This window comes from Serinus canaria, chromosome 5 (assembly GCF_022539315.1).
Source record: "Serinus canaria isolate serCan28SL12 chromosome 5, serCan2020, whole genome shotgun sequence".
Taxonomy (NCBI): Eukaryota; Metazoa; Chordata; class Aves; order Passeriformes; family Fringillidae; genus Serinus; species Serinus canaria.
Genome location: NC_066319.1, coordinates 18972105 through 18984303, shown reverse-complemented (window position 1 = coordinate 18984303; position 12199 = coordinate 18972105). Strand labels below are relative to the sequence as shown.

Genomic DNA, 12199 nt, shown 5'->3' with positions numbered 1-12199 from the left:
ACTGCACAGCAAAATAAGGGAAAAATTAAAACAAACAAAAATCTCTCTGCTCATGATGTGTTTGCTGGTGTTGCTCTGTTCCCTACAATTCTGTTCCATTTTTTTAGCTGGAGTTTCAATTTTCAAATGACATGACTCATAAAATTTTACTTATATCCTACTATGCCTTTCCAACATTTGTCAATGAGACTTTTATAAATTTTTTTGAGTAAAAATTATCCTGTTCCTAATTTTATCCTGCTTGAATATACTTCTTTGACCTCCTTTAAACATTTTAATATATCCTTTCTCTTTTTTACATTTTCAATCATTATAGTTTTTAACTTTTGCATGAGCAGGGTGATCATTCTTAGCTCTTAATCACTTTCAGCATTATTTTTCCCTAACATTAGTTTCACCTTTCTAGATGTAAATCCACCAGGATCTTTGTAGATCTGATGACATGCTGGCAGGAAGAATGGGATCAGCCTGACCCTCATGGAGTCTCTGGGCTGCTCAGATGTTTTTTGACAGAACTTAAATGAATGTCTTTCATATTTGGCTGTCCATTACCTCCTCATAGTGGAATTCTGTAGACATCTAGACATCCATTTTCTGGGTTCCTGGTGGGTTTGGTCCAACAGGAAGGTGCAGAGATCGAGCACTTGACACATGCCCAATTTGGCCCAAAAGCAGGAAGCCAGAGTCACAGAGCAGTAGGAATGTTTGGATTTTTTCATGTGGAACAGAGCAGTCTGACTAGTGGCCTAGGAATTGTTCAGGCTCATGGAGTGCTCCTGGCCAGCCCACCATGTGCTTCCCAAGGAAGTGCTGTCCAAACAGCTCATAGCCCTGTCTGTGCTGTAGCAGTCAAGGTAGACCAGGCACAGGTTCAGCTGGGATGGGGGTGGCTGGAGGTGAGTGAGAGCTGTGAGGGGGACCCAGCCCTCTCTGCTGGACCATGCACAGAAGGAGGACTAATATTCAAAATTCTCAGTCGATGGCAGGATAAGGTCTATCCTGCCTAAGCAAGGGAATCTGAAATCATATCAAATACCTTAGAAAGCTTAGAACCTGAAGAGAAGTGGGTCAGATCATGTGGTTGGATTTTATGACTAATGTGAATCCAGAGAGCAGAGCAAGGTATGAATGACATTTACAAAATGTTCTTTTACTTTCTTTTTGGCTTCTGAGAAACGTCTGTTGGAGAGTTGGATTTAGTCATACACCAGGGGAGAATGTTGAAAGGCTTCAATAAAATATCTCAAACAAAGAAGGCTGTCTGAAAATTCAATGAAATACACTGCCCATTCTGAAAGATGCAAGAACCAGTCAAATTCACTCTTGATGGGAATCTATCTACAAAAAAATAAGATAGACTTGGATGAAACACATGGGGGCTAGGATTCCCTTCATGATAACTCTTCAAAACTCCATTGCCTGAAGTGTTCACAAGTAAAGGGAAAAGGTGCAAAAGAGCTCCCTGAAACACATTAGGTGAAAGGGATAAAAGGCAAGTCAAACTGAAGAAGAAAAAACCTATAGAGTTCAAACCAAAGCAGTAAAAGCAGGTACTGGAGTAACTGTATGAGACTTTCAGACTAGATAATATCACTGAAAACATAGAGCTCAGCTGTGGGACTAAGATGCAGGGAACATCTCAAGATTCAAAACCACATTTAATTTGTAGAGAGAATGACCCTACAAAATGATCCATAGTAAAAAATTAATGGAGTGTCTCTGTCTCCAGTGGCAAATTCATCCCTGTGTTACAAGAGAACAGACAACCAGTAGCTAGAGGCATGGGTAACAAAATGGAGACATCTATTAATAATGCTAAGGTGTTTGCCATCAGAGAAACCCTACAGTGGCTCTGTGACACAAGTGGGTATGAGCTAATGCTTGTAACATCCCTGTGACGAAAGGGGTGCTCTCATTTGTCACATACAGCAGATGAAGCAACCTACCTATGACCCCATTTCTTTAGCCGTGATTAGATCTCATGACCTTCTGCCTCCATGTCCTCTGCTCTAGGCCATAGTTCAGTATTAATCTGTGTATGAAATACTGAATTTACATCATAAATAAAACAGAATTGTTCCAGCTGGCTCCCAGGGGCACAGAGAATCTCAAGAAAGTCTGGCAACAAACAAATCTTAAAGGATGAGAAACTAAACCTCTTCAGCACTTAGGGAGTGAACAAAGACAGATACTTGTAGTTAGTAAGCAAGTGTAGCTTGGTGACATTTTTTACCAGGCTGGACCTAGAACACAAAAGCACCAAAATATTTGTTCTGCAGAGCTGAACTGGACCATAAGCAAAACAGAAAACCTGTATTTATGACAAAAAGTAAAAGTTTGAGAGGTGCACAGATGGTTGGTCTAGTATTCTCATTTGACAAGCTGAGTGTGACTTTACATTGAAAGAGAGAAATATAAATATAGGGAAATGGATTGCTGCTCAGAGAAAGATATGGAGAAAGTGTCTAGGAAGACAGAGATCATAAGTGAGAAGATGAGTGTTCTGAGAATTTAAAACACCTAGAAATTCTGTGTTCCCATTATTTATGTTTCATTTATCTACATGCTTATGTATACACATATCCACCTCTATATGTATACATATGTGTCTATATTTCACATGAGAAACATTAAGGGCTAGGAATTATTTTTTTAATTTTTTCCCATTATTCCTTTGCTAATGATGACATTAATGAAGAATAGTTGTAGCCAAGAGGAAATTTTGATCTCCCCTAACTGGACGTGATTTGATTAGGAACATAATAGTCCAGGCCTCACTATAATGCTTAACTGTTAGACAGTTTTTCTTGCCAAAATCTTTGCTCACTAGTGAACAAATGATTCTTCCAGCTCATCATTAGATGTTTTCTTTATGTCAATCATTGGATGGTCCACAGTCCATATACATGGATGCATTGATGTGGGCTCTGTGTTATGGGTTACAGAGCAAAAGACTTAGAAGTTTTCCTCTGAAAGTTTTAAGCATAAAAATTTGGTTGCAGGTTAGCAAGCAACTGGCTATGAGGCAAAACAGAAAAGTAAAATTCTAAAAGCATAAAGTAGGGATGATCTCTTTAGAACTGATCTGTCTATTGTCAGCAGAGTACCACAGGTGGTAGGTAAAAAAACCCATATGCATATCTATGTCTTGCACTGAATCCTCTCCCATGCAATTTTTCACAATGAATGGCCCAGACAAAGCCAAAGAGATGGGTAACTCTGTAGATAATAAACCAAATGTTTCCTATATTACCTACAGAAATACACATGTAATTTCTACATACAGGAAACTGGCCTTAAAAAGTGACTTGGAGAAGGTTAATAAGGCATGGACATTCTCTGCCTCTCATAACGAAGAAAGGACAGCATCAAATAAAATTATCAGGTGTCAGACTAGAAAGAAAACTAAAGAAGGCAGTGCACGTTTTCCACTTAGTCTGTAGAACTCGTTGCCACAAGATATTGTGGACACTGAGCATGTAGAAAATATTAAGACAAATAAATGTTAAAAAAATATCAGCAGGGTATGTTATACCAAAAATACTGTCGTTGTTCAGATAGTCTTTGAGATTCAGACTTTTGAATGCTGACAGATTATGCCAGGAAAGTATTCTACATGCTTGTTCTGATTTTATAGTCTTTCCTTCGAATCTATTGTTTACCACAATAGAATGTGCTGGGTGGACTTTAGCATGGTTGGCTTGATGCTGTCAGAGAAATCTTGCTTTTGATGCTTAATTTCATATTTACTATTTGCAGTAGTTATATAGAACATCATCTGTACTTTCCCAATTGATTAAATCCTGTGGAAAGGGTAAAAATCCCAGTTTATTAAATATAAAGTTTCCTTTTTAATGTAATTATGTTAATGTTTGATTTACACAAATAATGGTGCTTTATAATTTCTGAGATGTTATCTGAAAAGCTATATAAAATGTAAAAAGGTGTTTGAAAGAAATTCAGTATAAGGCTTTTAAGGATCTAGATTTTTTTCTTGAGCATGCATGGTAGTTCATTCAAAACCCTTGTTAAGATGGAAGGTATTTCAAGTACTATTATTCTGAGTAAATGAGCCCTAGTAATTCAAACATTTATGCACATGATCATGTGACACTTAAGAATAATCCTATTGAACCTTATAATGTAGCTAGGTTTTGAAAAGTTGGATGTTTGTGTAGGGCTGACGTCTAAACAACTTTCTAAAGATCAGCATATACTGGTCTTTTAATTTTGACTCCTGTGTCCGTTGTAATTGGTTTTTCTATGTTCTAAGTAAAGAATCATCCTAACACAGTCCTGTTTTTGTAATAAAGTGGATTTTTTTGAAATATCTGAACTGTCAGTGGTGATGTGTAGGACTCCAGGTGCTCCCGCTCATGGTATTGTGGAAGGAGATGACTTTAAATACGGGGCCCAGGTTTACTTCAAGTGCAACGCAGGTTACAGCTTAAAAGGCAGCCGTGTTGCCTACTGTCAGCTTGATGGGATTTGGTCAACACATCATCCTGAATGTGGTAAGGTCACTTTAAGTTTTAATTCTTATCAAATCTTTTGGCCAATGTATTCCCATGAAACTAGACTATCCAAATCTCACTTGAAATTTGGTAGGTCTGTGACATAACATGTCCTTTTGTCTTCCTGTCTTTAAGAAGCAGTAGGAATTCTTATTTTACTCTGCTGGAACCCAAACCTGCAAGGCGTTTTTATATAAAGGTCTGACTGAAGCATCACTTTACTGAAAACTAATAACCTCAAAGTCTTTAGGCATGTATCCTTCTTACACATAGAGAGAAAATGCCTAGGACCAAAGCCAAGTGAGGGACATAGTGCAACAATGAATGGTTACTTCCAGCACTCTGTGTGTCTGACACCTTCTCTGCAGAAGCCTGGTGCACTCTGTGGAGGCAAATAGGAGCTTACTGTGTGAACACTAGACTCTAATTTCAATTCCCATCCTAGACAAAAATTGATAAAAAAGAAACTTCCATTCATTCTGACTGTGCAGGATGGCATGCCTACAATTCACATTGGTTCACCTGTAAAATTCCTTCTTGACATCTAAAGAAACTTTAAATTTCCTTTAGTTGATTTGCATTGCACAATTTCATTTCCTTATTCCAGAATAATTTGTTAGAATTGATAAAGTGCTTTCTATGTTTGTTATGTCAAACAATATACATTTTGGGGGGGAGTGTTGTAAAACAGCTTTACAAAAGTTCATTTGAAAGAGCAAGCAATAGGTATTCTTCTGTCTAGAGAGAAGTCTCCAATTGCAGTAAATGTAATGTCAAGATCATGCCAAGTCCCTGCTGCATATGGCCCTGGCTAAAGATCTATAGAAAGAGCTGTCTCTAGACTTGGCAGTCACTGAAGTCCTAGTTCTCTCCTTCCCAGATGTTTTCTCTTTCTTTTTAATAAATCAAAAAGGTCATAACCCTGAGCCTAAGGAAGAAGACAATTACTGTCAAAGTACTGAAATAAGAGAAGGCCTTAAGTGACTTACATGGTCAAGCTTTTGGTACATTTGGAAACATGCACTGTGGTGATCAGATGATGCCTCCAGGCGAGCCATCAGTGCAGAAAGCAACTTGCAAATAAAGCATTATTCTGTGGGGGATTCTCTGTAGTCTTTAGCTGCTATCAAGTTATCAGTCACTTATGGTTCACAACTGAGAGATCCTGTGAGGTACACAGAAGGAAAATGGAGCCAAATGAAAAGGAGACAGGGCTCTGCTTTTCCCTTTCTCCTGATGAAGTGCAGAAATCCTTATTTACTGAATATAAATTGTGAAAAAGTATTTAAGTACATATATAGCCTTCAGCCTATGCTAAAATCCAATGCTGGTAAAGAAAACACTGAAATATAGACTTGGTTTGAATGCTACACTCACTATTAAAAGCACATGCTCTTCATTGGAGTGGCATTGTTATGGCTGGCTGTGTGTTCACACGCTTTGCTGAGCTGGGCTTTGTCTGGTGGCACAAAGTATGACTTTGTGACAGGACAGGGCCATACCTTTGCACTGTAAATGTGCTCATTTCACAGCAACTTAAATAAATGTCCGAGTGCTTTGTTATATGTTGGTGCTTTTGTGAACTGAGGCTCAGCAGGCAGCCAGGTCTGAAGCACTGATATGAAGAGGTTATTTTGGGTCAATTGATATGTCCCAGTCCTCTGGGCACTCTGTGAGCAGCACCAACACCAGCTGTCTGAACTAGATGTGCACTGGTTATCATGCACTGAGACACCAGGCAGAGAAATTAAACAGAATTGCATGCTAGTGTTGTCCTGACAAGAAAACTGAGGTGAAATCCAAAGCGGGGGGAAAAAACGTACCTTGTCAGCTGCTAAATAGAAAGAGCAGAGGAGTTAAAAATAAAGGAAAAATCATCTTCTGTCATCACATAGTGAATACTGTCCTCCAGATTTAGGCCAAAAATCTAAGTTTATTGAGAAAAAAAACAGAAAAACCAAAAACACAGCAAGAATTTAAAATAAGTGGAAAATACTGGGAAGGAAGAACTAAAAGAGGTTTTATAGGCAGAATATAGCATGAGTAAGCATTTCATATTAAATTTTTATTGTCAGTAAATACATACATATGTTCTCTTTCAATTCTGTTTCTCTGGATTATTGAGATATCTCTGTCAGTGCTTAGAAAACAAAATGCAACCAAACATAAAAGCAAAATTAAGTAGTCTAGTTTTATATCCAAGTGCAGTGAAGTATTGAAAATACAGAAAAGGGAAAAGAATGCCAAGGGCCCGTTTCCTGCAAATACTTTTTCTTGCAGCCTTTTATGCTGTTGAAGAAGCCTTGTTAATATTAATGGGACATTAACATCATGGAAAAGCAAGGTTCTTTTTCAGGATTGTCAGCTGCTTCTTAAGGTTTTAACAATTTGAGAATCTTATGCTTTCAGTGAGACTGAAGTGTGTATTATAAACAGACATCTCTATATTATAATTTCTGATTTAATATTTGACATTTTCAAAGAGAGCAATTCCAGATGGGTCTTGAAAAGGCATCTTTAATAAAGTGTAGATTGTTTAGTAACATCTGAATGAAATGCCAAGCAATCTGATGGGTGAAAATAATGTAGTTAACCTGATAAAATGGTTACTATCTTTTTCCCCTATCATTAGTTCTAGAAGAAAAAAACTGCTCAGATCCTGGTGGTCCACTCAATGGCTACAGAAGAGTAGTAGAAGACACTGGGGTCTTGAATGGACGCTATGCCAAAATTGGCACAGTCATTGCTTTCTTTTGTAACAACTCGTATGTTCTTAGTGGCAATGAACAAAGGACCTGCCAAGACGATGGAGAATGGTCAGGGAAGCAACCAATCTGCATAAAAGGTAGTTTTCAAACTTTTTTACCGCAACTCACACAGGCTGCTATGGTTTTATTGGATTGTGTTTAATTTCATTTGCACTGAACAAATGATCATATTTGCTGAGAGTAAGCTGTCTGGCTGATACCTGATACTGAGTTTTGTAGTTTGCCAGCTCTGCTGGCTGCTATACTCAGACAGAGAGGATGCCAATGATTCCAGAAGATTCCATCTTTAAACAGGGAAAGGAATGTTCCCTAAGACCTTTATTATCCTCATTCTAGGACTAAACCTGTGTAAGGTCAAAATCAAAGAAGATCAGGAGGGAATTGAAATAGAATGAAATAATTGTCTCATGAGAATGTTAACAATCAGTTGCTGTCACAGGGAATAACTGTCCTTTCACAATCCTTTTAAAACAATGGGACCAGTCATGAATGCAAAAGGCAGAGCCTGTACAATATAATTAAATGATATGTATTCATCAAAACTTTGCATCACACCTTTAAATTCTATGCTCTTGACCTGGAGCTATTCTGCTAAGTGTGTATGAAACCCTGAATGAATGAATGAATGAATGAATGAATGAATGAATGAATGAATGAATGAATGAATGAATGAATTTGGGCTGGGGAACTGCTAAATTCATTTATGAATGCAATTTCTTGACGTGGATTTTTTAAAAACTAAATGATGATAATATAAGGAAATGTGTCTGTCCCCTGGGCAATCTACTTTATTCTGTTGCTTTAGATGAAAATAATCTCTCCCTGAAGCATACAGTCATCTGTGGAAAGCATCTTTATTGATGCTTACTGTGATACTGACATAATGGTTAACTCATATATCAATCACAAAGAACTAGATATTGTTAAATGACACAGAGAACAAGTGCTCAGGCATACAAATAAAATCCATCCTGCAAGATTCCTTTTCTTCCACTCAGGGCAGCAGGAAGGAGACCCTGGCAGAGTTAATTGAACTTGAATATTTTATCCTAATCTTAAAGTAAGTAAACTGAATATGCAAAACTAGAAATCTTAGATCTCCTTTCTGTTATTTTACACATATTTAAGTAACTCTGAAGTGTTCCTTTGAATCAGAGCCTCCAATTCCCTCCATCAGTGCACAAACAGATTCCTAGAAGTCCATATATCCTGCAGCCTTTCTCTGTGTGCCAATTAGCTGTGTGGGGCTACACAGATGGAAATGAAGCAATTTAATATGTAATTTTATATATAATTCCATTACTTGAAAAGCTTGCTCTGATACAAACCCATCATCCACAGTGGTGCAAGTGTGGCATTGAGACACACTGAATGATGGAAAAATCTTCCTCCATGCCTGAAAGTGCCAATGCAGACTAGTTCAGTAGCTTCCACTATTGTAAATGGGATAGATCTTGTGAACTGTGAAGAAGTATTTTTCCAGGGCTTTAGGTTTTAGGATCGTTACTGCACGTAACTTAATTGCCTCTTTTCTTAATCCAGTCCACTACAGTTAGAGAGAGGAAATGTTGAAAATGTGTATGAACCATAGCACTTGAGCTGTGAATGTGAAAAAGTATTGTGCAACATTATATCTTTTCTAGCCTGCAGAGAGCCGAAGATCTCTGACCTGGTGAGACAGAAAGTGCTTCCAATGCAGGTTCAGTCAAGGTGAGAATGCAATATGTCAACTATATTTAAAGAAAAAAAATGTGATTGCTTTTCCCCTCCTCTCCTTTTTACTCCATGTGTTTTGCCTGCCTGAGCAGTGATTCCTACAAATCCACTGATAATTGAGCAATGAGAGCTGCTAGGAGGGGAGGTCTGATTAAGCACAGGTTGCCAGTTGCAACCTGGAGGCAGCCAGGAAGAAATGCACAGATAGAGACAGACAAACTAGAGGATGATGTTGGAATTCTGCTTGCAAGCTTGAGAACAGTCTAAGAACAGTTCCTTGGGGCTAATGATGAAAAATATGAACATGTGCCATCTTAGTGCACAGGGAGAGCACAAGGAGAGAAGAGGGCATGGCAATGCAGCCTGCTCCCAGTAAGTTTCACCATCCAAAGCAACACAGCACAATTTATATAGGCTGGATATGAGGGAGAGGAGGAAGTAGAGTAGGAGGGGAGGAAGGAATGAAAGATTAGATCCTTCCTGGGCTTACCCTTCTGATGATTTCTTGAAATAAACCCCATCAGAATTAGATATGTTGCAATGTTCAGGTTCATTTTCGTCCAAGTAGTAATTTCTCATTTCAGGGTTATTTTTGAAGTACATGACTAATTTAATTTTCAATTCAGTACAAGAACTGTCCTCATCTTTGGTCTTAAGAACAGTCATATCAGGTCAGAATAAAGGTCCAGCTCAAGCCATATCCTGTCTCTGGCAACAGCCAGTAGCGGATGCCTAGAGAGGATCTGAGGAACAAGGCAAGCATATAGTTCCCAGTCACTCTGCCACTCTCCAGGTCGGTGATGTATGATCGTAGAGATGGCCCTGAGAAGCTGACATGAGGCTTTAGTAACCATTAGGGGATTTTTCTTGCTTAAATTTCTCTATTAACTTTTGAATACAGGTCTTTTATGTTTCAGATAGGAACACCAGCTGTATTGAGAGAACATACATGCCCTCCCATCCATAAGATGCCATGAGATGATGGCATCTCATGTTTTTGGACTGTATTTAATCCCTTTAGTAGAATCTCCATTTAATAGGTCAATAGTGAGGTAAAGTCTAGATTATACAATATTGCAAGTCACCTGTGAGTTTGGAATGGTACCCTGGCAGACTAAGTATGACCACAGCAGCTCTCATCCTTCTTCCAAATACAAGAGACTTGCCATTGCTCTTGTTCTCTGTAACTTTACTTTTCTGCTATGTATCACCTCACAGATTGGATTTGATGGAGGTGTCTGTGGCTCTCTGTGATAAAAAAACAAAATGAAATCATCATGAGAAAAAAAAAAAAGTCTTCTGGATGTTGGCAGTACCAGAAATCTCAAGGGAAACTAATTTCCTGCTGAATTTTTCAGGCATAAAAAAGGAGGTTTTTTTGTAGATATGAGCTTTTAAGCATTAAAGCAAGGAACACATTCTAAATTATAAAAATTTAAGTATAACTGTATTCAAACTTATGGTCCATATCATGCTGGTGCATATATTTATTTCTTAATTATGTGCCCTGTTTCAGGTAAACAGTACAATTACGAAGTGGCAGCTTAGCAATTATGAAATTATGAAATCTCTGTGGTGAGGCAATTATCTCTGTTAATTGCCAAATCAAGCAACTTTAGCAACATCATTTAATCTGAATCAATTCCTAATACTGTCTATTAAAATATTCACTAGAGAAAAGATCTGTCTATCTCCCCTCTACTGAGAATTAATTATGACAATGGCAAATTCAGGTATAATTTCTTAATTTAAAAAATGGTATCTCAGTCCTTATGTGAATGGAAAAAACTTCCACATTCAGAGGCAATTGATTTCAATTCAGAAACTGTAATATGAAAAAAGAGACACAAATAGGATATGTATAAACATATGTGTAATTATATATGTGTAGATATATGTACATAAAATAGCAGGGATGTAAATGGGAGTATTGCTAAACTATGCTGGAATTATGTTTTTTCCTTACAAGTAAACTTCATGTGATTTTAAATGATACTTAACACAGCTGGTGATAAAGTTACGGTAATGATTGCTTTTATAATATTATAATTATTGTGTTCTTTGTGCCTTGAAACAGAGAAACACCTTTGCATCAACTTTACTCTTCTGCATTCAGCAAGCAAAAGCTTCAAATCTATCCAACCAAGAAGCCAGCACTGCCATTTGGAGAACTGCCCCCAGGGTACCAGCACTTGCACACTCAGCTCCAGTATGAGTGCGTTTCTCCTTTCTACCGCCGCCTGGGCAGCAGCAGGAGGACTTGCCTGAAGACAGGAAAATGGAGTGGGAGAGCCCCTGTGTGTATTCCAAGTGAGTCTCCAAGGGAAAAAAAATGTGCATATCTCTTGGGTGAATGAGGGAACAGGATGTGTATTCGTGTTAGATATTTAGGGAGTCACAGCAGTGTAGGCTGACTATACTTCCAGCTGGGAGAAAGGAGCAGTAAAGCTTGAAGGATATATGTGTCTTTTTATCCCCCAGCAGAACTTGATGGTGAAGTGATCAGGCTTTCAGCACTGTAATTTGCCATTAATTTTTCTACTCTTTTATTGAGAAAGAGATATAGTGAGTCTTTCTCCTGATTTGAAATAGCTTTCTACTACCACTTCATGTTTGTCTGTATTATTTACTACAAATAGGATTTTTCTTTTGTTTGTATACTTTGGCACACAGCTGACAAAACCATCAAAGTTTAAGCAATAGAAGGGAGAGTCTGCAATTTTAAAGAGGCTCTTCCTTTAATAAACCCTGCTAAGGAAGGGTTCATATTGCAAACTGTAAGTCTAGATAAAATTCAATCCGGAGGTAGTGCACAAAGTTAGGGTAAGAACATCATGGCATTTGGTAAACCCCACTACTGATATCAAGAAAACTGTGAAAAGTAGATCTTAAGAACAAACAATTTTGATTATTCTTGTTTGTGGTTTTACTTTGAGATCATATAATGTATTTTGAAAAGTATCGCACTCACTATGGACATGCACACACTACATACCAGGAAGAAAAAAGTCTCCTAAGGGAGACTAAAAAAAATGCAACAATGTAATGTAACTCTTTCAACTGAAGCTAAACCTTTCATGATATAGGGGATTTTACCCCAGGTCCAAGCATGGATAACACATTCCTAGAACAAGGCAGAACTTTTTGTTTTCCCCAGGATGACTGTTGATTTAGATGCATTTGCTTCAACATTCTTGTCAA

General features: G+C 37.8%; 1 protein-coding gene across 2 annotated transcripts in view; it reads left to right on the top strand.

Annotated features, from left to right (window-relative positions):
- The window catches only part of PAMR1 (peptidase domain containing associated with muscle regeneration 1), a 55418-nt gene that overhangs the window by 40444 nt on the left and 2775 nt on the right, over positions 1–12199 (top strand). The window contains exons 7-10 of one of the 2 annotated variants that reach the window (XM_009102157.4): positions 4344–4514; positions 7147–7359; positions 8926–8992; positions 11076–11308. In XM_009102157.4, the coding sequence (XP_009100405.2) occupies positions 4344–4514; positions 7147–7359; positions 8926–8992; positions 11076–11308 (684 nt within the window). The remainder of the gene's footprint in view (positions 1–4343; positions 4515–7146; positions 7360–8925; positions 8993–11075; positions 11309–12199) is intronic. The other variant, XM_009102158.4, reaches the window with a different exon arrangement.